Source organism: Glycine soja, chromosome 19 (assembly GCF_004193775.1).
Source record: "Glycine soja cultivar W05 chromosome 19, ASM419377v2, whole genome shotgun sequence".
Classification (NCBI taxonomy): Eukaryota; Viridiplantae; Streptophyta; class Magnoliopsida; order Fabales; family Fabaceae; genus Glycine; species Glycine soja.
The window spans coordinates 38,524,650-38,550,476 of NC_041020.1; the positions used below are offsets into that span (position 1 = coordinate 38,524,650).

The 25,827-nt window shown below is 29.8% G+C and overlaps 1 protein-coding gene across 1 annotated transcript; it reads left to right on the forward strand.

Moving 5' to 3' along the window:
• Positions 1 to 20,286: 20,286 nt before the first annotated feature.
• On the forward strand, positions 20,287 to 22,784 carry LOC114399079 (tubulin beta-4 chain). Its single transcript, XM_028361182.1, has 3 exons — positions 20,287 to 20,442; positions 20,551 to 21,220; positions 21,801 to 22,784. Exons 2-3 carry the CDS (start codon positions 20,557 to 20,559, stop codon positions 22,484 to 22,486), a joined length of 1,350 nt encoding a protein of 449 aa, XP_028216983.1. The 5' UTR covers positions 20,287 to 20,442; positions 20,551 to 20,556; the 3' UTR covers positions 22,487 to 22,784.
• The last annotated feature ends 3,043 nt before the right edge of the window (positions 22,785 to 25,827 follow it).

Below are 25,827 nucleotides of genomic sequence, written 5' to 3' on the forward strand. Positions count from 1 at the left end.
TAACTTACTTCATTTTTAATAAAATTATTATTTAATTTATAATATCCTTTAAAATTTCATTATCTACTTTTATATATTTCTTTATTTTTTACACCTAAAAAATATAGTTTTCATATTTGGTCCTTTTTGAAATAAAAGAAAAATAACTCCGCCGTCTCTGATGATTTGGCTCTAAACAGGATCCATATATTGCTTGTAAATTCCACCCTCAGCTTTATAACTTTGATAAACAGAATTATGTGGAAAATGCTTAAAATCAATTAACGAATATGAAAAGTACTAAATTGTATTATTATTTTTATAAAAAAGTTTTGCAGTGTATAAATTAAAAAAAAACTATAATAATAGAATTAATAATTATATACGTATATATTCCCTCGGCGCGCGTGTGTTGTATTAATTAATTTATATAAATATGTCCAATTGCAAATACATTTACCGATTCGTTATCTTCTTCCTCCATCTTTTTCTACTTTTTAGTTGTACGTCTTTATTTTAATGCATGCGATTATGACACGAGGTCCTTATATTTTATCATGACGCAAAAGCTATGATACATATATGGATCGAGTCTCAGTCATATTCTCATAACAACGTTGAAGGCATGCACATGGTAGGGTCCAAAATTTTAGGGTTTATAGGGTATATAGGGCCAATATGTTTGGATGCCTTCCCTGAGTATATCATTATATATACCAAATTGTTTCACAAAACACAACCCATTTTTCCAGTTGCGGTATAGGGCAGAGATGATCCATTTATAATTCGTGCAACACAGTTATTTTCCCCACCAAAATTTAACTTTATACCACCTCTTCTTCATGTTCATTATTCCTCTAGTGAACGCATGTTTGATTTTATGTCTGAATCCAGATCCTCGCTTCTATGGGCCAAATCACTCTCCTTGCTGGTTAAACTCGCACCTTGACTACACCCTTCTCGGCTTTGTTACCCAGACACTCTTCCTGAGTTCAGTGAAAAAGATTTTTGATTCTTATTAGAAGATCATGATTGAATCACGTATGTTTGGTAAAAACAAAAAAAAAACTTTGAGAATGATAAAAAAAAGGTATTTAATTAAAACATAAAAATGTGACAGAATTGGTCTTAATTAAATATTGTATATAACAATATCATATTTTGACATCTTGGTAGGGAACAAGTGAATTGAAAACACATATTTAATTATAATTATTTTATGAAAAAATAAGTTGATAAACTACATGGCATGTGAAGTGAAATAATTAAATATAACTGGTTGATATATTAAAATTAAAATTAAGATTGAATAGTTAAGTTAGTAATTAAGTTTGATCTTGATGAAAATAATTATTAATTAAATTTTATTTATTTGCACGTTAAACTTCAGATTAATTAAGGCTTTTTTAATAAATCGGAGGGTTAAAAAAAGGAAAAAATTACTAAGCATAACCATATATAATAAGATAAAATTTGTAATGATACACCATTAACTACATTGTCAAGTTAATTGAACAACTGGGATTTTCAGTCGAAAATTACGTAGGTCTTCTTAATATAAAAATATCAGACGGGTTCTCAATTATTCATTATCCACTTGTTTTATTCTTTTTGTTAAGGAATTAGTAAAGGACAAAACAAAATTAAATATTATTTCTCCCAGTCAATGATAATGCAGTTGTTTAGGAAAACCTTTTTCAGAAGCATATCAATTTAATGTTAAACAATTGCAAATATATATATATATATGTATGTATATATATATATATGTATGTATATATAGTAAAAGATGAATTTTATAAAAACGCTTGTAATAAAATTAATTACATTAGACACAATAAATTATTTTAGTTAATTAATCACAAAAAGTACTTTTCACTAACATATCACAAGTTTCTTTTATAAATTAAAGATATTTTTGGGACTGATAAAGTACTAATTGGATTTTTTCTCTCTCTCAAGGAAACCTTAATCATAAACGTAGGCATGAATTAAACTCTGAACAATATTACTAACTTGAGCTAAATGACTTCCTTGACTAGTTGATCACATTCATACAATATTACTAACTTTTTTTTATAAATATTTACATAACCATTAAATAACAATCAAATTACATACGTGCATACCGTCTCATACAAAACTCCCGAATATTTTTTTATCAGCACTAAACTCCCTAATATATGTGTTAAGATAAAGAAATTCAAACAGGGGAAGTAAATTTTAAGAACATTTGAAGTTTTCTACTAACAAATGTCTTTTTTTTTTTTTTTATCGGCTACTAACAAATGTCTTGTTTACATAGATGATGAACTGAATTAATTGTAAAAAATATATTTTCATTTCTATGTTATTTTTATCTTATTTCATGCAAAATATAATATTTATATAACTTTTTTTTGGCAATTTCTTGTATTTAAACTTTAATTTTAAAAATAATTATCCAAACCAATAATTTTACTAATTTTAGTATAACTCAAATTTCTTGTGTTTCGGTTTCCGTAATTTTGAAATGCATCATCCACACAACCATATAAGATTTATTTTGGCATTGACGAGTTCATTCAGATGATATGTTGGAATAAATAAATGTGCATGAATAGCAATTGGCAAATCAAGAATATAATTAAATAGCAAAACAAGTTAGAACAGGAACTTTGAATGTCAAAGCAAGTTAAAGGAATATAGGTAGCAACTGGCAAGACAACGACATAAATAAATTAAGGTTGCGTGCTAATAATCCACGAATCGCTAGCTTCAAAGAATGTTGTAGTTGCAACCAATGGTATTCCACCGGCCATGCCATTTTGAAGAGAAACTAAGACGTAGAACAAACCATTTAGAAAACCAAAATTGAACGTTAAAATAATGTTTTGAGTAGGCTCTGAAATATCTATTCATAGAAGTTTAAATACATATATTCAAATTAAATTATGCCTAAACTATAGTCTGATTAATAATTTTTTTAAATAGTTTCATAATATTTATTTTATTTTATTTTTCATGACATCTTACTATTGTTCACCAAGCTAAATATATTGGAAAACATTTTTATATATACAAGGTTCTTATATTTACATTCAAACAAGAGGTGATTGGAAGATTCTACAAACTCATTATTAAATACACAATTCAAATTTGCTTCCACCGTAATAATGTGTCTTTTGTTTAAGTTGTCCATGGTTTGTATTCTATCAAGTGTCACTCTCCAAATGAAGTCTTTCACCTTTGAAGGAATATTTAACTTCCACAAGATTTGGTAGAAGTCTTCATTCTCCACCGTCTCTTCACTAATGAAACTTCCATACACCTCCTTGACCACATACATGTTTTTGGAATTTAATTTTCATATCCCGTCTGGTTTATTTTGTTTTGGCTTTCTATCTCCAATGGTTTCTCACATTTTTGTACCACATTCATCTCTCATTGAAACCAAGGTCTTCTCCATTACAACTCGCAATTCCATTCTTCTCTATTCCATCCACCCATATCCACAACCATATTATCTTTTTGTTCCAAATTTAGGAAAATTCTAGTGAAGGATTTACCTAAAGATTCATGAGTGGCCCACTTTGCTCTCCAAAAACTCACCTCACTCCCCTCACCCACCACTCTTATCACCAAATTTTGGAACACCCAAGGCCATTTTCAAAGATCTCACAAGAGTTTAGCATATCACACCACCATTGAGATCCTCTAATAGGATATCCTCCATCTACAAGCATGTCCATACTCAATACACATATCTACTCATCACTAGTTCCCTCCAAAGACCTTTCTTTTCACTCAATAACCTCCAAAACCATTTTCCCAACCAAGCTTTATTGAACACTTCTAAATTTTTAATTCCCAAACCTCACATTCTAAGAGGAGATCATACTTTATCCCATTTTTAGGTCCCCAAAGAAAAGTTCTTTGAATTCTATTTAGAATGCATACAATTTTTTTTGGGAATCTTAAAGGAGAGAAACTACAAAGATAAAAGAGGAAAGAACGGATTTTACCAAGCATATTCCTCCACTAAATGACAAATGTCTCCTCCTCCACGCTGCCAACTTCCTTCGCATTTTGTCAATAATCGGTTGCCAAGTGCTAATTCTCCTTGTATCTGCTCCCGGCAGTAGTCCCAAGTAAACAATTGGAATGGTCATAGTGGTGCCATTCAAGATTTTTGCAACATTATTAAGTTTCCTTTGTTCTAGATGGATACCCACCAAGTTACTCTTGTGGAAATTGACTTATAAACCGAAAACCAATTTGAAACATCTAAGGATAGCCTTCAATGTCAAAGCATTTCTCAAGAAAAAAAATGGTGTCATCCGCAAATTGGAGAGCAATTCTCAAATTATTATTTCCAACCTCCACCCCGGATAAAAAATTCTTTGATTCCGCTTCTCTAATCAAATCACTCAAACCTTTCGCAACCACCAAGAAAATAAATGGTGCCAATGGATCTCTTTGGTGGAGTTCTTTTTGTACAATGAAGTCATTTGTTGGACTTCCATTCACAAGTATCGACATAGAAAATGAACCCCACATCCACTCAATCCGTTTCTAGCAAAAAGCCAACCTATAAAACATATATGCCACAAAATCTCATATTACCGAATCTTAAGCCTTTTAAAAATCGGCCTAGAAGACAAGTCTTCTTCTTTGCTTTTGCCTCATCAACAACTTCAATGGCTACTACCACCCCATCCAAGAGGTTCCTCCCCTAGGAATGCAGATTGTCTTTCATCAATGACACACACGACATCTTTTTGGTCCTACTTACCAAAATCTTTGCTATAATCTTACACAAGCTTCCAACTAAAGTGACAGGCCTAAAGTCTCCAAGACCTTAAGGGGGATGAGTAAGAAAAGAGGCATTGGTACCTCTTGACAAACATCCATGACTATGAAACTCTTGTATAGCTCTAACAACATCCTCTTTCATCACCTCCTAACACTTCTTGATGAAATTGAAGTTGTAGCCATTCGAATCAAACTTTTGTTTCCATCATACTCCTAAACTGCCTCTTTTATTTTGTGTTCCTAGAACCAAAACGTGAGTGAGCCTATCATTGTCCTCTCCATTGATGGTCTTGAAATTCACTCCATCCAACAACACATGCATCCTCCTCTCCTTCCTCTTTCAAGTCCAACCAATTAATGTTGCTTACCAACTCCTCCATTTTGCCTTGGACCCGTCAAACTTCAACTTGCTCCACTTCTTAATCTCTACCTTTATAGCAACTTTAGTTTCTCCTTGAATACATAAGCTTCTTCCTCACAAATTCCACAAAGCTCGGATCATCCATCCAAAAGTCTACTCTTGTTAATCTACACGGTCGGCTAGTTAATCATACAAGGTTCTTATATGATTGAGTCATCTGTGTGCTGATAAGATATTAGAAAAAGATTCATCTATTTCTAAAAGCAATATTACATCTAATCTATTAGTACTAGTAGTACCTATAAGCATCCATGTAATTCCGCTCAATTTATCCTTACGACATTTTCATCATTTTTCATACTAGTGTTTATGAGTGATAAAGTTTTATCTCTGAAAATTTAAGTAATTACACATTTAAAACTCAAACTTAAAATTCTTGATTAAATTAAAATAAGTCTCCACTAGTTAATCCAGATGATCAGCGATAACTTTGAAGGTCGAAAACTACATACTGTAATTTGTTTACTTCGCTTTTTTTTTTTTTTTGTCTTGATTTGTGCTTGAACCATATAAATGGACATATTAGGTGTCAAAAATTTATATTTATACTATTTAATAAAATAAAATATTTTGAAACATTCTTATATAATATTATAAATTATTATTACAACATTTTCCATCATATATTTATAATACAATTATATTTAATATTTTTTAAATTCATAAATAAAAATGTATTATAATATAACATTATGGATTTTACTAATGATTGTAAAATAATATTTAAAACAATATTTGTAACATAATTTTATAACTGCAAAAATAAATGTAACAAAAATTTAAAATTAAAATAATAAAGTGATAATATAGTCATAGTTAATGTTCCCTATTACTAAAATAATATTACAAAATTAATAATTCATAAATGTCTAAAAATAATAATTAAATCACATTTTAATAGTAATTTTTTTGGATCATTGTAATCTTAATCTGAAGGATCTATCAGGCTTAATTTTATACCTTGTTTAAGGAGATTGAACTTAATTTTATTCAGACCAACAAAATAGTATTACAACTAATAGAGTAATTTTAAAATATAATGGTAAAAATATATTTTAAGATTATCAATAATAGTTAAATAATTATATTAATATAAAACTGTCAAGAACAATAATCTTCAAATATTATAAAAATTATAAATAATTATATTATTTATTTTTTTAATTTATTTATTTAATAATTAATACTCAAGTTTTTAAATCAGAATTAAATATAATGAATTGTTTTCAAAATGAATAATGCTATATCTTACGAAAAAATATCTTGCAAGAAAGCGCATGAATTCTAAGTCAACCAATAAACATATGCATAACCATTCATAGGAGAGAGAAAATAGGCATTGTTGTCCAATGAAATAACACTAATTAACCTTTCGTGTGTTTTGCACGAAACTTGTTTCGTACGTTTAAGCAATTTCATTTTCAAATATATTAAATTTTGAAACCGATATTTTTTGCATATTCCGGTAGAATATCGGTGATAAAATATTTCTATCAATTAAATTAATCTTCTCTTAAATTCATTTAAGTTATAAATTTTTATTTTATGTATCTGTAAATAATTTGTACATTGAACCAAAGTTCAAATTTGACGTTAAAATTAGAGGTTAAATTGTCCCGTCCTGCACAAATGTTTATTTGTTTGTCTAATTAAAAATATTTTTATTTTGTTTTTAATTCATTTTTTCAATTTTTTTAGTGTGTGGACAAAAATATAATAAAACTTTTTTGTTCTCTTTAATTATGCTTATTTGATAGAATCAAAATGTATCAACTTTTAGCTTCATACTTTATTCTGTTTTACTTTCAAATAAAAGTAAAACTCATATTCTGTTACGTCTCATTTTATGCCTCTCAAACTCAGATTATACAAGCATGAAGAATTAAAGACTTTACCATTGTTTTTTCTTTGGGTCCAAGAGGTTACCATTGCAAGGGTTGTTATTCACCCCAACACAGATGTTATTGGTCCTATCATCTTTTAAAATTTTCTAAAATACCTTTCTCCATAATTCACAATGAAAATACATTTTTGTTATAGTAATGAGGATGTGAAAAACATTGTGCAATAGAATTGTGATTCCATTAATGCAACAAAAGTCTATTTTCATTGTATAAATTTTTTCGCACCCTATTAATACAACAAAAGTGTATTTCTATTGCATAATTAGGTTTGTGAAAATAAAAAATACAACAAAATCATAATTTTACTGGCCAAGTGGGATTAACAAAGAATATACAACGAAAAGATAATTTTGTTGCCGTGTATAACAAAATCATACTTCTATACATTTTTTTTCATTGTTTGACATATAGAAATGATTTAGGTATTAATTGCATAATTTGCAATCCAACAAAATCACAATTTCGTTATGTTGTAATTTTTATGACAACGAAATCATGATTCATTGTGTCACAATTTCTATATCATTAATGAAATCATGATTCCGTTATTATAGGCATTGTAAGTGAAAAAGAGTGAGTGCCAATATTGGAGGAAAAAAGACAGGATATTTTGGTATAATAGGGGTCAATATCAATTCTCCAATTTTAATGTAAATATGTAGGCATTTACTTGGGTCATCCAGTGTTTTTGCTGGGACACCCAACAGATTTTCAAAATATCAAAAATATTCTTATGAGTATTTTTGATTATAAATAATAGGTTTTATTTTTTATTTCTGTAGTGCCTTTTTTTGTAAAATTTCCGTTAGCTTTCGTTAGCCTCTTATTTCAAGTGTTTGTTATCTCTCGTAGTATACGTGTGTTATTTATGAATATATAATGAAGTTTGGTGATTTTTCATCGTCGAAAAAAAAGAAGTGCATAATTAAAAAAAAAAACATACGGATTAACAATTCGTATGGTTCATACAGATTGTTGATCCATATGGCCTTACAGATTGTTGACTCATAGGACTTTTTTTTAAAAATAAAATTATAATTATATTTTTTTGTAATAATTTTAGTAATTTTATAAATATGAATTTTAAATTTTAATTTTTAAAAAATCATACGAATTGATGATCCTAATGAGTCGTCAATCCGTATGACTCATACAAATCAACCATTTGTATGATTTTTTTTTAAATTTTTTATTATTTTTTTAAAAAAATTAATAAAAAAAATTCATACAAATTGATAATCCATATTTAAAGAAAAGTTGAAAAATATTTTAATCCTTTCTGTTGTCCGAACCAACTGCGAAATATGTAATGAATTAGTAGGAAACCTAAATTTGCCCAAGATAAGTCCGTTAACATTTGTGCGATCCGGCCCATGGAGAGTAGAGGACTAGTTACATGGTATTACATTCCACCCCCCCACCCCAACCCCAAATAATTACATAGACTTCTGTATTTTTGTTTACTTTATTTTGCAGTTTTATATTAATTTTTACTAAAATTAAATAATCATATATTTAATTTAATTTAATACAGAAAATTTAGTGAGTGATTATTCATTTCAACAAAAAATTCCCCATCCTTTAAATATTAAAATAATCATCATTAAAAGTATTTACCACGTGTTTGCGATGATATTTACAAATAATCATTAGGACCGACTTACGGTGGGTCGAGATAAATGCATAATGACTTAGATTCGATTTTCATGTTAGCATTCATAAAATATATATATAAAAAATAAAGTAGCATTAAAAAAAAACAATATAAATGAAGGTTGGGCAATTCATGAATTAGTATCCTTCCCTTCTTTCTTTTCTTAACTAGGGCCCGAGCCTTATATGTTTCCTTAATATGTGTTTGTGTTGGTGGGAACACTGAGTAAAGAAATGGAAAGAAGATAAATTGATGAAAATTTCACTATTTTGTTTGGGAGTAAATAAAAGTTTTTTTTTAGTCTAACGTTTAAAAACATTTTCCCCTAAGTTGACATGAAATAAGAGGAAAATGTTTGTTAAGTTATTTTTTTAATCGTATATCATTATGCAAATAAATTTTATCGATGATTGTTCTCTGTAAAAAAAATTTATCTTATTTTTTATTTATTTATAAGACTCAAACTTAATATCTTATTTAAAAGAATTAAATTTAATTATACTTGTATCTTATTATATTACATTTGTCTGTTTTTATGTTTACCTTTTAAAATAAAATAAAGAAAAAATATATTTATTTTCTGTTCTTATTTTTATCCATTTAAAGAACACATATTTTTTATTTATCATTTATTCTTATCAATTTTAATTTTTTTCTCTCATTTCTTTTCTATTTTACTTCTAACTCAAACATAACATTACTGTAATTTTAATTGTAAAAAAATCAATTACTTATTTTTTATTTTACAGACTTTAAAGAGTATCTATTCTCTAATAATATAAAGATTTTTTTAGTTTTTTACATTGCCATCCAACAAGCCATAATGTAACATATGTTTATTGATTTTATATAATTATTTTAAAAGTCATAACATCAATAATTTTTTTTATCGATTTATACTACTATCAGTACATAGAAACTAAAATTATTTTTAAATACATTCTACTATGACATTAAACTTATTTAAAACTCAAATTATGAAAGAATTAGAAAAGTACTGATTCTAGTATGTGAGGAGAAATGCACCACGACCTATGTTTGGATTGGGCCATGGCTAACTGAACCTCTAAAAGTATAAGGGCTTTGTTATTTTCCCCTCATTTTTATTAAGTTTACACTCCATTTTTTTTTTCTTTAAACAAAAATATCATTGATGGAAATATATTTCTGTTGTGAATTTCAATAAGATTTTGTCAAAATATATAATGAAAAAATGTTTTTATTGTGTATCTTGACAAAATATTGATGAGATACACAATGAGAACATATTTTTGTTGTGTATTTCAAAAAATCTTATTGAGATACACAATGAAAATACATTATAATCGTATTATTAGGAAGTGTGACCTTATAATACTGAACATAAACATGGAGTGAAAACTTTAAGAAAAATGGGGTGAAAATAACAATGTCCTTGTATTAAAACAAAGAACTTTGAACTTCTCTTTGCTTTATACTTTGGGCTTTGTTATTGTCACTGCTATTTTTTAAATTCTCACCACAACTCTTTTTTTAAAAATACTGTTGGTAAAAATACCCAATGACATAAACATGTTTCATTGTGTATTGTGGAGTTACATTACTAGTAACACAATGAAAATACATTTATGTTATGCCTCTCAATAAAATTTTGTTGAGATACACAACAAAAACATTTTAGTTGTGTATATCAATAAGATTTATCGAGATGCACATCAAATATATGTTTCCGTTGTATCTGTTGATAAGACTTGGTCAAAAAATACAATGGAAACATATTTTCATTGTGTATGGTGACAAATTTTTTTCTGAAATACACAACAAAAATGTATTTACACCAAGGATATTTTTATAAAAAGAAATTGAAAATTTGTAGATTAAACTTAACAAAAATAGACTGAGAATAACAAAGCTCTCAACACAATGTCATCTTGGGCTTTCTGGCAGGAATTGGGTTATGTTTAGATTTGGGCATCTTCTTAGAAAGTAAAATAAAACAAGAATTAATCCGTGAGTAAAATAAGCTATAGACCATTAACTCGTGGCTTAAATTAGCGAACCAACTAAGCATTTTATCAAAAGAAAATAAATATTTTTCATTTAGTTCTGTTCCTCAATAATCTTTATAAAAAATTCCGGAGTTCAAATAATTTCAGTGGCTTCAAATACTTAAATAGAATCCAAAACTCTAATTGAAAATAATGAGAGAATTTAATTGAAATCTGTTGACAGTATAATGAATTTTATATTATTATTTTTAAAAATGATTGAATTTTTTAATAATTGTTTGGGAAATATACTTAAAGTGATTTTTAGAACAAATCATAATAATATCCCCTAAGATGCATCATGATTTTACATCACTTTGTCAATCTTATAGATTTAAATTTTTTACATTGGAAATGCATTAGAATTCAACTCAATGAAATATCCAAAAATAAAAAATAAATAAAATAAGTGATGCTGGTTGAGCAATAGCCTAACAGGCTAATGCAAAGTTGCAAACCAAGTCCGACTTTATATTTTAGAAGCCCATTTATAAAATTAACAAACTCAGTCCCCTTTTTTATTAATTAACGACTCACTCTCATTTATTTATTAAAAAATAAAACAGAAATCTCATGGTGGGCTAAACTCGTATAAATTGGCCCAGGTTTTTTTTATAACTTAAAAGTTACTTTTAAATTTAAGCTAAAATTAAAACTTAAAATAAAAGGTAGAAGTTGTTTGTCATTTTTATTTTATTTTTTTAGCTTTAAAACTCATTTTAAATTAAAATTTGTTCGATGAAAAAATTTAAATTTTTTTAGTTTTACTTAAAACTAGTTATCTCTTTCAGTAAAAAATACTTATGAAATAAAAAATATTGTATAAATTAATAATTATATAAAATTACTTTGTTAAATTAAATTATACATTAAGAGGAATTCATTTTAAAAAAAGTGACATATTACTAGGAAACGGAGCAGTGGATATACTAATAAAAAAATATATATTAAAATGCATTACATCCCATTGTCCAGAGGCTGTTTTCGGATTCGAACCCATGACCAATAAATCACCAAGGCACAACTTTACCGCTGCACCAGGACTCGCCCTCATTAAAATGCATTACATATATGAGTAAAAAGAAAATGAAGCAGTGAATATACGAATATAAAAGAAAAGAAAGCTGAAAAATCGGTATAGGAGGATAGAACAGGGCCTTTAGAAATAAAGCACCGAATACACACTTAGAAACTAGGGAATAGAACTTTTCCAAGCTCCTTATAAATAAGGTCCTTAATTTTTTAAGAGCTTTTATTCAAGTGTGTGGCCTAACTTTTTCTTAAAAGTAGCTTATACGAAGAAGAAAAAAAACACTAGTTTTAAGAAAAACTAAGTTACATTTTTAAAGAAAAACTAAGTTACATTTTTTCTTAAAATGTAACTTTTAAGAGCTTTTATTCAAGTGTGTGGCCAAACACTAAGTTACATTTTCTCACAATTAATGTTAAGTCAATTTTAAGCTGGGTCAAATCTAATATGGGCTAGGTTAGAATTTAGTAAAAGTAAATGCTAATTAGTATTTTTAGTGCATTAATTAAGAAATTAAAAATAATTTTTTTTATTAGAATGTGTAAAATTGTTTTGCTTGCAATTTTTTATGTTCTCCTTCTATTTTCACAATAAATATATATATATATATATATATATATATATTAATTTCTTAATTAATAACACTAGTTATCAAACTCTATGATAAATTGCTAACTTGATTTGTATTTAGGTGAGCAACAAATATACCCAATATAACACATTTATGATGATCCTAGTCGTCCAAGACCCTTCTAGAGTGATGGACCAATCCGAGGCCAATGCACCACTAAAAGTTTGTACCACATGGTGTTTCTTACGCCTAAAAACAAATTAATTTTTTATCACTTATTCAGACTTCTCACACCAGGTGTTCTAGGATATTCGATGGTTAGAGGGGCCACTTTATATTAATGATGATCTTATGATTAAATTTGAATAACATAATGATAACACATATTAACTTGGGGTTATAATACTTTTGTAAGTATCACTTGCCTTCATCTCCTTACTATACCATCTTTTTCATCATCACCCTTATCACCTTGAAGCATATCGTGTGGACTGTGGACCTTTGTACATGATTCGTGAAGGTTCAACTAGATCAATTTAATTATTAGCGGATTGTAGATTTTATTTCTTGTTTTTTAAGTTGTCTAAATTTTTAATTTTTTTTAATATATTATTATGTTTTAGTATTTTAATTTTTCTTTTGCGTTATCAAATCCCCATAATATCAAAATATCTTTTTTTTTCTTCATATTTTAAGATAGAAATTAATAAATTTATTATACATTTTTTATCAACAAATAAAATTTCATTATAATAGATACAAATTTATTATACGTAATAATTTAAGATAGAAAGGTTCTTTAAATTGAATTTATTTAAATAAATTTCTCTATAAACAGTTATATGATAGAAAATATAAAGGAAAAAATAAATAAGCTTCTTTATAAACTAATATTTATTACTTTCAATTTACCAAAAATAACTAATATTTATTGTTTGAAAACAAAAGAGTATAATAATACAATTTAAGCATATTTTAAGGATTGAAACATACTCATAAAATCATCAAAATGTAGCTGAGATATATATTAGACTTCATTTTCTATCTATATATTGTTAGTGTAAATATTCTCAATCAGAAATTATGATAGATATTTATTTTTAAAATAATTATTATAAAAATTAATGAATAATCAAACTTATCATATATAATAATTTGTGTTTTAATCAAATTATAATACATGAATTATCTTTTTTTTTGGCAACATAATTAATACGTGAACTATTATTTACTCTATACAATAAGTAACACACAAAGAACGAAGATTAAAAAATAATGCAGGGAACACACTGTTATTATCTTAGCCCGAAAAAAGATCTTTGGATCCTGGATCAAGCTGAGAAATCTCCAAAGCTTGGTTCTTAATTTGGAATTCCCCAAGCATCCCACCATTCATGAACTATCCCTACTTCATTTGCTTCTACCCATTGGCTATTGCCACAAATGCACGCCACTGGTAGCAGAGTCTTCGACATAAATAGTAAACATTATGTTATATCATTTCAATATATGAGAAGTAAAAGAAAAGAAAACAATTTGTAACACATTTATAGTGGTTGCTCTAAAATCCTACACGTATGAAAATTCAGATGAGGTTACAAATGCTACAATACAAATATATCATAGTTTTGGTGAATTTATGAATAGTGATCAGTAGTTGGGACTTGGCCAGAGCCTGATGCTTAAACCCCAACAGAAGCAAGCATCACAACATGAGGGACATGCTAGCTGCTAAAGCTTGATTAACCATATATAGATGCTACAGTCAAAGTCCTAACCATGGTTGACGTTTTTTTTCTTTTCTTTCTAAATCATATATAACTTTTATTAGAAATAATTTTATTCTAGATAGATAAAATTATTATAAACAAAAAAATATTAATAAGATTCAAACTTAAATTTCTTGTTAAATTGAAACAATCTCATAATCTTAATTGATCTACATTTGATGCTTAAGGTTTACCAAAGAGTTTCTTATTTTTTTTTTTTTTGGGTATAAAAATAAAAAATTGATCTATTTATCTCCTAGGTATTGGCTGGCAGTGTGGCAGGTCAGTGAAGTCACATGTAACTGTACCTTATCTCATGTGGCTTGCTACAGATTCTTAAACTACTTTTGTCTCCTTCGTTGCTCTTCCAAAAGCCAACGCCACGCGCCTTATCACTACTGTCGTTCTCTTCTTCCCAAAGTTCAGGGAGACCGTGCACTCCACGCGCGACTTCTACGACGGTTACTTGCTCTCTTTCATTTATGATTTTACAATTCTGCAAATAAAATTCATAAATGTGATACACTTTTATGTGACTAGAATAGAATAATATCTCAACTGTTTTAGAATTTACGATATTGCTTCCTTCTTTTATTTCCCATCTTGCCCTCTTGTGTGTCCTTTATATAAGGTGCATATTACTCCGAAGTTACCTTATAGCCCTTCCTTAGTCGCTGCTCAGCGTTTCTTGCCATATTCTATAGCAAGTTTGTAATTTAAATCTTGACTTTAATTTTTACTAGTAAGCTTCCAAATCGAGTGAACCACTATTTGATTATTGGTTGTTCTTTTATACAAATACTATTTCGTTATTGGTTACAAACTACAAATCAGAACTTTAATTATAGATATAGACACTATATTATAAGTTCTTGATCAAGTCCAATATCCACATTTTTTAATTTTTTTAGTGAGACATTATGTCTTAAATAATGGTCATATATAAACAAAATTCAAAATAACTCCAACATACGATAAGTGATTTTTTAACCATGCAAAAATATAATTAAAAGAATCTATTTGGTTGAATATGATGAATGAATTATTGTATAAATCTCATATATTATTTTTAATTCCTTTGAAAACAAATATGTAAAAATATATTACTTATTTATTAGTAATTGACATTTAGTAAGAATAGTGGGATAGTTGGTATGATTTGAGTTAAGGGATATTTAAAAAAAATGTAAATCAAACGATTATATCTCTATCCTAAAAAAATTATATATTGCTTTTTTTATCAGTATTATATATCGCTTTTATTATAGTGATAAACCCTAAACTAATTAAAAATTATAAAAAAATATGAATTTTAAAATAGATTTTGTAAAATTAATGAATTTATCACATACCATAATTTGTGATTAAATTACAATGTGAAACATCAATACATAGATTATTTAATTTACTCTAGAATATCTACAAATAAAAGGAACTGCATTTTAAGAATCTTAATAAAAATTATAAAGTCTTTTCACAGCATCTTAACATTTAATACTAAAAAGCAAGTACGAAAATTAATAAATGTAGCACCATAACAAGGATATGATAAATAGAACTTTAGAGGTGAAGTGGCAAAGTGAGGAGGTAGATGAACGAAATACCGAACATCAAAGCCAAATAAGGGGTATGGAGCAAAGTAGGGAGGACGATGATGTTCTTACGGGAGTTTTGAAGAGTTTTTAACTATTTTTTAAGTCAATTCAGGGCATGCAAGGTGTTGTCCAATAGTTTTTGAGTTCCTATGATAGAGCTTTATGATGATTCGAAGAAGGATACTCACAAGTCACAAGCATTTGGTAGCCTTCCAAACCCTCAATGAAGGTAGTAACACTGTGCTGTAAGATGTTCATTGTTACTTTAAAGGACACAATTTTGAAGTGGCTAATCGGGTTGCCCTATCGATCTATTCCAAGCTATGAGGATTTCTCAAAAAAGTTTTTGGCATAATTTGTAGCATATAAGAACAATCGATTAGATTAGTCTAAAGGAGTGAGTGAAGTAGCTCGATCATGTGAGGAATTTGGTCGGAATCTCATATAGTTGTGCAACGATGTGGATCCTAAATCCATGTATCATCTGGGTGGTGTAAATATATTGTCTTGATTTAAAAGTAGATCTTGGAGCCATTGGGAAATGCTTGCGTATCTAATGGCTCAATGAAGTAGTGCTTGCTTAATGGGAATGAGAGGGTGGTGGTATGAGAAGATTTGGGAAGAAGGATTATTGTCTTGAGTATTGACATCAAGTTTCTTTTCCATGAATCATGAGAGGAAAGCATAACATGAACCATAATGTTATAAATGTGAGGAGGCAAATGACAATAAAATAAAAGTTGTTGAAAAAATAAATAAATATGTCCTTTGGGTCTTTCTTTGGTCTACCAGAAAAAAGAAACAAGAAAAGCTAACGATGAATAAAGGCTACTCCCGAGGAATCAGCTGGCTAACAGGGCTAAACACAAGGGAGTTGGACACGAATTAAAAATAACTAAATGTTCATGCTGTCTGGCTCCAAATTTCCTATTGTTTAATTCAAATGTTAGGCCAGAGAAATTTATACTATTAATTAATTCAAATATTAGATTTATAATCATAAATATAAGGGCTTGGTAAGATCTCCACCATGATGCTTAGAAATATGAGGTATCATGTAGTTGTGCTTTTACCACCTATATGCCCAACAATGACTTTAGGTTCTTCTAACAATAATGGTTTTTGAAGAATCAGATACCATAATGAAAGACTAGAGGTAATATATTCTTTTTAATAATGTATTATTCTATATCAACTATTGACAATATAACAATAAGTTGTGTACGTATATAAATATAGGGCAACGATAATAGTATAAAAAAGAAAATAACAAGAAACTTTACTATGATTATTTAGTTTTTTTTATCTTATTATTATAGGTGTGAAGTACTAATTTTATTGATAATTAATCTTTATTAAAAAATCTAATTAACTATTAATATTAAATTATTATTTTTATTTATGAGACTTAAATTTAAAATCTTGTTCAACAGACCCAACTTTTACATAGTTGTTTGGTTTAATCTCATGAGTTAAGAGAATGCATTAGTGGGAAGATTGGAGATTGTGTTTCCACAATTTAATTAAATGACTTTTTTTATGCTATATATAATTGAAGAAACTATTAAATAAAATATAACTTAGAGTAAAAAAGTAAAAAAAAAATAAAATAAAAAGAGAAGGCAAGAGTTTAAAAAGAGAATGAAAATTATGTGTATTCTTTCCAAAAAGAGTAGTCTTTTCTATAAATACAAAAGATAATTAAAAAAGTTACAAAAGATAAATACAAATAATAAAAAATTATAAAAAAATAATGAAAGATATCAACAGCTTCAAATAGATTATTCATATTTTCCTCTTGGATCCCATTATCTAAGGATATGTCTTGATAATAAAATCTTACTAGGAAAAACTACGTGCGATAAAAACCTGATGGAGGAAAAAAGTAGATCATTCTTCAATATGTAAGCCTTAAGATTTTGTTCTTAAAAATGTCTCAAAAGGTTAAGGAACAACGTTTTACCCTACTGGTTTAGATGAGTGTGGCATCTTGGTTTGTCCAGGTGCATTTCTGAATCCCCATTATGAGGAAATTATTGGTCCATAATATGACCAATTGATGCCTTTTAAACCGTTTGAAAGGTATGATGATGGGGGTGATGACCCTTCGGATTAGTTTCGGTGAGTCGTCCGTTAGGACTCCAATTTAATAAGTGTTGGTCCAATTATTTGGAGAGAGTTTTAGGGGAAAAATAAAAACATCAAATCCATAATGTTTCTAGCTACCAGGGAAAGAAAGAAGAATATTCGTACATACATGTTACTTTGGTGTTAGTTCTTATTTCAAACCCGACCCAGCTGGCTGCCGATATCCTCACCTTCCAATTTGATACAATTCCATATAATTGCCATAAAATATAGTAATGAAGACAACATTTTAACTTAATCATGACATTATTCACGTTATGGTCAAATCTGCATCTAATTTTAATCATTTTTGTTTTCAAATGACGACAGAGACTCGCAAGAATATACAACCCCTACCACGGGATAGAAAATGAAAGTAATAAAATGACATCCATTATAGTTTTCGGCCATCATATGATTGAACATTAGACCTAAAAATCCATTTTGGCTATCTCCAATTTTTAATATGGAAACATTTGCTTCGCCAACTGAAAGATCACTCCATAATGAGCATGATCAAGAACAAACATTAGCAGCTGGATTTGCAAGCTTCGTTAGGTACCACCTTAATTAAAAGATAAAAATTGAGGAGACGGATAGATGTAACTGTTACTGTTTAATGAAGAAAAGCTACGCTGCAACTGCCACCTTATGTGGCTGATGCGGGTGATGGTGATGGTTGTCTAATGATTTTTGGTTCATTCCTCACTTTGTACACAAAGACAGGTTACTTACTTAATTCCATGTATCCATTTTGTTGAACATTTTCTTAATATAAATATAGTATAAATACAATATTTTCGTTATCTTTTGAATCATTGAGATCGATCCCCATCTAAAAACAACTAAGCATGATCAATTACATTATATATAATTGTTTGCTAGTATTATTTCACAAGTGAATGACCGAGTGGCAAAGCACATTTGGTTCATCATATATATTTTAGGGTTGTCCTCCTACCTCAAATAATTAATACAATTTAAATTTAAAGTTAAATTTGTGACCATATATATATATATATATATATATACTTTACATGTTGGTCTGCTGCCTACCAACAAGTCAACAACCCCTAGAGGTTGAGATGATCAGTAGAAATTTTTAAATAATATATCTCTTCTTTTTAAAGAATTTCTTATGTATTTTCTGTATAAATAAGGTTTGCAATTATTGAAACTAATATTAGAAATGTATGTGAATATTACATGTATTAAGAAATCCAGAACATGATAAATATATTATTTAGGCCACTTGTCCTTAATCACTACAATCTATCCTTATCAATATAATTTTGTTTGTTATGCTATTCATTTCTTTTAATTTTCCTAACACTATCAAAGAAGGGCTTGACCCTAAAAAAGGCAACACTTGAACTATCACAACAAGTGAACTCAAATAGCAATTTGCTAGAAGTGGATTAATCCAGCAACTCAAAACAGCAGAATTAATGTTATATAAGGATATGGACAACCTTTACATTCCATTGGTTTTTCCCCAAAGCACCATAGAAATGACTAAGATATGAATAATCTAATTTTATATAAAATCATACGAAATTTGCAATTAACTAACATCACTCTGTAAAGTTGACAAGGGAGTCTACCCCTAGTTATATTATATGTATTCCTTCATTTAACAAATTACAGTGCACCAAATTAATCACATTGTTGCGACAAAGATGAAATTTCGTTGTAGACGAGATCTAAGGAGGTCAAGTTTTATACGATCATGTTTATACTGAAAAGTTGACAAGGGAGTCTATCCTTAGTAATTTTTTTATTATTTAAAAATCAACTTTTGTAAGAAGCAAAGTTAATTTTAAGAGAAATAATTTCTTTTTGAGTTTTACGGTGTTTAAAATTAATTAAGGTGTGATCCATAAATTGCTTTAAAATATTCTCATATTTATACTTTAAAAGATATATTTAATTTATCATTCAAATTTTCTAGATATATTTATACTTTTTAAGAGAAATATATTTATTTTATGAATAACTTTTAACACTGTAAAAATTCTGTAGATAAGTTTTGCAGGAAATATAAAAAAGAAAATTTGGAGAAAAAAGTCTGATTAGTCATGTCAGTGATTTGTCGACGCCGACAAAGACTTCACAGCACAGGCAGTTACGAGGTCCAAACATTCCCCTTCCATGCTCCCTGCAATTCAATAAGGACCATTCCGTCATTTAACACCAAGGGCATATCGGTCCCAACACAACAACATCGCACAAAAATCAAAGGATATCCTAAAAATGTGAAGTTAATTTCTTGAAAATAAAAAAATTAAATTTAATCCTCAAATATTAAAAAATTATAACAAATTATTCCTTTATCAACACCCCACACTTGCATGCAATGAAAAAGGTATTTACTCAAAATCAAAATTTAAAATACAAACAACCTCCATCTCCACCGTTAAAATATTCCATCAAACGGCCCAGCGGCTTCTCAGGACAAAGCGAGGGAACAAACGTGAACCGTGGAGTCTCACTATAAAAATCTCGCTCACTAACTCTTGTTCTTCCAAAACCAATTCTCTGCACTCTTCATCAAGCTCCGCTCCAACACAGGTACTTCCTCTTTCGTTTCTTCTCCGGTTCTCTCTCTCTAGATCTAGAATTAGAGGTTAATTAGTTAATTAGTGATTATTAACTAGCAAGTTGTGTTTGAAAATGCAGGGGAAAATGAGGGAGATCCTTCACGTGCAGGGAGGGCAATGCGGGAACCAGATCGGTTCCAAGTTCTGGGAAGTGGTGTGCGACGAGCACGGCATAGATCCGACGGGGAAGTACGTCGGAAACTCAGATCTGCAACTCGAGCGCGTGAACGTCTACTACAATGAAGCCTCGTGCGGGCGCTTCGTGCCACGCGCGGTGCTGATGGACCTGGAGCCCGGAACCATGGACAGCGTGCGGACCGGGCCGTACGGGCAGATCTTCCGCCCCGACAACTTCGTGTTCGGGCAGTCCGGCGCCGGCAACAACTGGGCTAAGGGGCACTACACCGAGGGCGCCGAGCTCATCGACTCCGTCCTCGACGTCGTGCGTAAGGAGGCCGAGAACTGCGACTGCCTCCAGGGGTTCCAGGTCTGCCACTCGCTCGGCGGCGGAACGGGCTCCGGGATGGGGACGCTTCTTATTTCCAAGATCAGAGAGGAGTATCCTGACAGGATGATGCTTACTTTCTCCGTTTTTCCTTCGCCCAAGGTCTCCGACACTGTTGTTGAGCCTTATAACGCTACTCTCTCTGTTCACCAGTTGGTGGAGAATGCTGATGAGTGTATGGTGCTGGATAATGAGGCGCTCTACGATATCTGCTTCAGGACTCTCAAGTTGACCACTCCTAGCTGTAAGTTCATCAGAAACCCTAATTGCTGATCTGATTGTTATATTGTGTGTGCGTGTGTTTAGTTATGATTAATTCTGAAGTAACAAGTGTTTAGTTTCATAAACCGTAATTTCTGATCTGATTGTTATTGAGTCTCTGTGTGGTTGAGGTTTCTAAAAATTGTTTTAGAATAAAAATGATTTTAGTTCAAATTAATCTTGAAAAAAGTGTGTTTAGTTTACATCATGAATTGATTTTGACTGTAGTCAAACTTGTTTTTATAAAAATATATATGTTTGTTTAACCACAATTAATTTTACAAAATCAATTTTGTAATCTCTCGTCCAAACTCAACACATGTAATTTATATTTTAGATGTCTTTATTCTACAAACAAGTTATTAGTGTTAAATATTTTATTCACTGCAAAGATTACTTAAAATTGTTTTAATTCTAAATAAATTCCTTGATGTAAAACTAGACATGTAAACATTTACTTAAAATCATTTTATAGTAGGTAGTGTTTCAAACTTCAAAGTGATTCTGGATATCAAACATGGAATGATGATGTGTGAATTGTGATTGTTTGTGTTTTGTTGCAGTTGGTGACTTGAATCACTTGATCTCCGCAACCATGAGTGGTGTTACATGCTGTCTTCGTTTCCCTGGTCAACTCAACTCTGATCTGAGGAAACTGGCCGTGAATCTCATCCCTTTCCCTCGTCTGCACTTCTTCATGGTTGGATTTGCGCCTCTAACCTCTCGTGGCTCTCAGCAGTACCGTGCATTGACAGTTCCAGAGCTGACACAGCAAATGTGGGATGCCAAGAATATGATGTGTGCCGCTGATCCCAGGCACGGGCGTTACCTCACGGCATCAGCCATGTTCCGTGGCAAGATGAGCACGAAGGAGGTGGATGAGCAGATGATAAACGTGCAGAACAAAAACTCTTCGTACTTTGTCGAGTGGATTCCCAACAATGTCAAGTCGAGTGTGTGTGACATTGCTCCTAGAGGGCTCTCCATGGCGTCCACATTCATTGGAAACTCGACCTCGATTCAGGAGATGTTCAGGAGGGTGAGCGAGCAGTTCACGGCCATGTTTAGGAGGAAGGCTTTCTTGCATTGGTACACTGGTGAAGGCATGGACGAGATGGAGTTCACGGAGGCAGAGAGCAACATGAATGACCTTGTGTCTGAGTACCAGCAGTACCAGGACGCCACTGCTGAGGACGAAGGGGAGTATGAGGATGAGGAGGAAGAGGATGGTGAAGCAGACCATATGTGAAGAGACTAAAATGTGAAGATGCCTGTGTCTTATGCTATGTGATGCGTAAGTGTGTTTGCTCTGCACTCCAACGTGAAGAAGATTGTAATTACTAATAGTGTATGTACGGTTTGCGGGATAATACTTTGATGGTAGTGAGAGTGGAGTTTGGGACCTTTGGGTACATGTTATGCGGCACCTATCGGTTTGTTCTTATATTGGCTTGCTTTTTATTTTTATTTTTGTCCATCTGGTATATTGGATCTCATGTTTCCGTAATATGTTGTTGTTCTTATGCATGGCTTTTCTTTACATTGAATTCTTGGAATGTCTTGGGGGAAAGTCGTGCCTCATGTTTATGGCTCAAGAACCTTGCGCTGCCCATGTTACTTGATATTGCAGAGCAACAAAGATTGTGTTGAGGTCAAGGTGTGATTTAGGGTACTGATCAAATCTAGTTATCCTTTGAGAAAGTGGATGATTAATTAATCCCTTGCTTTACTTATATGCATAACAGAGCAACAAAGATTCCAATGCAATTAGAATGCAGAAGGAAACTGCTACCCGGTGAGAATAAAGTTTTATCACGCATCTAACCTTGTCCAAATTGCAGGACAGATCAATATGCCCTCAATTTGTAGGGGTAGTAGAGTTTTTGGAGTGAAAATCCGTTGCAAATTGTGGTCGTCCAGGGTGGTGGGTCTTCGGGTTTTATAGTAATTTCGATTCAATTTCACGCTATTGACAAAGGAGTATATTTAACTTATCAGTTTTTTTAGTGATATGTCTCTATTAAATATTATTAAGAAAGTAAATTATGTGCAAAGTAAATAAATGGATTTTAAGTATAATCATAGGACAATTATATGAAAATTAAAACAAAGAAATGAACTCTTATGTATGATTAAAGTAAATTGTATAGGAGTTATCAAATTAAATACAAAAATCCAACGCAATGAATTTTAATATATTTCAATAACATCATTAAGTTAGTAGATAGTAAAAGTAAACAAGAAAAAAATTATATTAAAATATAGTAGCATTGGATTTTATAGACTTAAAAAACTTCACATTTGAAAGCCAAGATGCTTAAAAAATACTGGATTGATCTCAATTTCATGAATAATATTACTATATTTTTTTTAACTTAGAAATCCCAATCTATTCACGACTTAAGAACACATAACTTAAAGCTCTTGCTGAACTGCCAAAGGTGCCAGCCTCCTTGAAGAGTTGCTCATAGTAAAAAAAAACACCTCAATTGAGGAATAGTTGTTCAGCTTTAACATAAAGATCGTCAATAATAATTTGTATGAAAGTTTAAACTTACATAGACAAATGTTAACTCAATGGAAAAAAAGTGAAGATTTTATACACTAAAAATTATTAGTTCATGGCACTCCAAGAAAAATGGTCGTGTCTCCATTTTTTTAATCAAGTTATGGAATCATACAATTTTTTTTTTTGTCAACCAACTAAAATTTCATAGAAATTTTACGTGGACGGAAAGAAACATCAAATAAATGTAAGAATCTTCCAACAAAACTTAGCAAATAAAAATAAAGAACAAAAGTTTGAGAATGCTTAACAGTATGGATATACTTTAAAATAAGGTTTAAATATATTTTTGTTTCTTCTAATTTAGTATTTTATTTTTAGTTCTTACGAAATTATGTTTGTTTTATTTTTAATCCTTAAAACACCTTAGATAAAACTTTAAATAGTGAAAAAAGTTGTCTAAAGTATCACTGGGATGAAAAACAAAAAAAATTGCAAGGACTAAAAATAAAAAATAATTTTGCAAGAACTAAATGTCAAAAAAATCTAAATTATAAGAACTGAAAAAATATTTAAACCTTCAATAATTAATAATGTAAAAAAAAACAGATTAAACAAAAAACAAGCCATACATTGAATTGAATCTTTGGATCCACCAGCATCAACTCCTCTAAGAAAAATGATATTATTCGGCTTGACAAATCAAATACGAACCACAGTCGAATAATCCTCACACAAATATTCCAACTATATACACATTATGTTAAGAGGTCGAGTGCAAATTTGGGTTTCGTAAACTTCTGCACTTATGATTAGTTTGTTCTAAAGGAAATACATATATACATCCAAAAAAAATTGTTAACAACTTCTTTTAGACACTTATTAAAAAAATACATACTAAAAAAATATAAAAAAACTGTATGAAGTATTTAACGTGCATAGATTTAGTAACAAGCATATCTCTTACATATAGATTTAATCCCCCAAATATATTAGGCTAAGACCCTTCCTTTTCTTCCTCTCTTTTTGGTGACACAAACTGTATTATTAAAATTACATGAGTGATCAACCACTGTTTCAGCCGATAGCCCTTTTCCCTCTTAAAAAATAAAAAAGAAATAGATTTTGAGTCGAAAGATCGACCAAGAAAATTGGCCCTTTGGGTTGTATGATGTTTTTGTTTTGGTCCAAAAGTAGTAGAGCTCGCCACATCTTATAGGACAAATTGGGCCATATGTCTCCAAGATGGACTACCATCTTTATCACATTGATTTTGCCATTTGGACAAAAATAAAAATAAAAACTTGATATGCGCCCTTTGTCCTTTATTTATGTAGTGTATATGCACTTTGCATGTTTTGGAGTCAGCAAAGTGGAAAGCGATGTTATTTCATTTGTCCAAATATAATTTTTTGTTATATAAATTTGAGGGATATAATTTGGGAACCAATATTAATGAAAAGATTGGCATCAGCTGTTATTGCTTCTTCTTTTTTTTTTTTTTTGAAAGTAAAGTATCTCCATAGTTTAAAACTATGAGATTAGCCTTTAAAGTGTAGAGATTATTGAAATAAATTTTATCTCTTATAACAAAATCTCTTCATAGGTAAGGATAGAGAATCAAATATGTGTCAACATACTTTAAAAAACCTAACCATTTTATCGATTGTGTTGTATTATCTTGTAATAACTTTGATTTAGGACTTAATTATCCTTTAGATTTTGTTTTTCTATTTCTATAAATTTTAATAATGAGACGTTAGATTTTGATATTATACCATATTTCAAAACATCCCGATTCAGAAGCGATTAATTGAAACAGTTTTTTCTTCATGTTTTTACACTTTCATTCATAGTAGGGACACAGAATTTCCTATATTTTGAAACGATGAGAATGATTTAGTTATGTGGCATGTGAAAAAATACATAGCCTTTTATTGCCCTGTCATTAAGCAACTACCATTAAGTCAATATTGGTGGCTACCATTCATCACTACGGCTACCATCCGTCTTGACTAGTTGTCATATATTTTAGTCACTTTCTTTCGTAATCAATCTCTTCTACCATTGTCGGTATTAGAGCT

Excerpts from the sequence above, each read along its gene's own strand:
- LOC114399079 (XM_028361182.1), top strand. The coding sequence starts at position 20,557 with ATGAGGGAGATCCTTCACGTGCAGGGAGGGCAATGCGGGAACCAGATC. Across the intron at positions 21,221-21,800 it reads CAAGTTGACCACTCCTAGCT|TTGGTGACTTGAATCACTTG; the intron begins GTAAGTTCATCA and ends GTTTTGTTGCAG.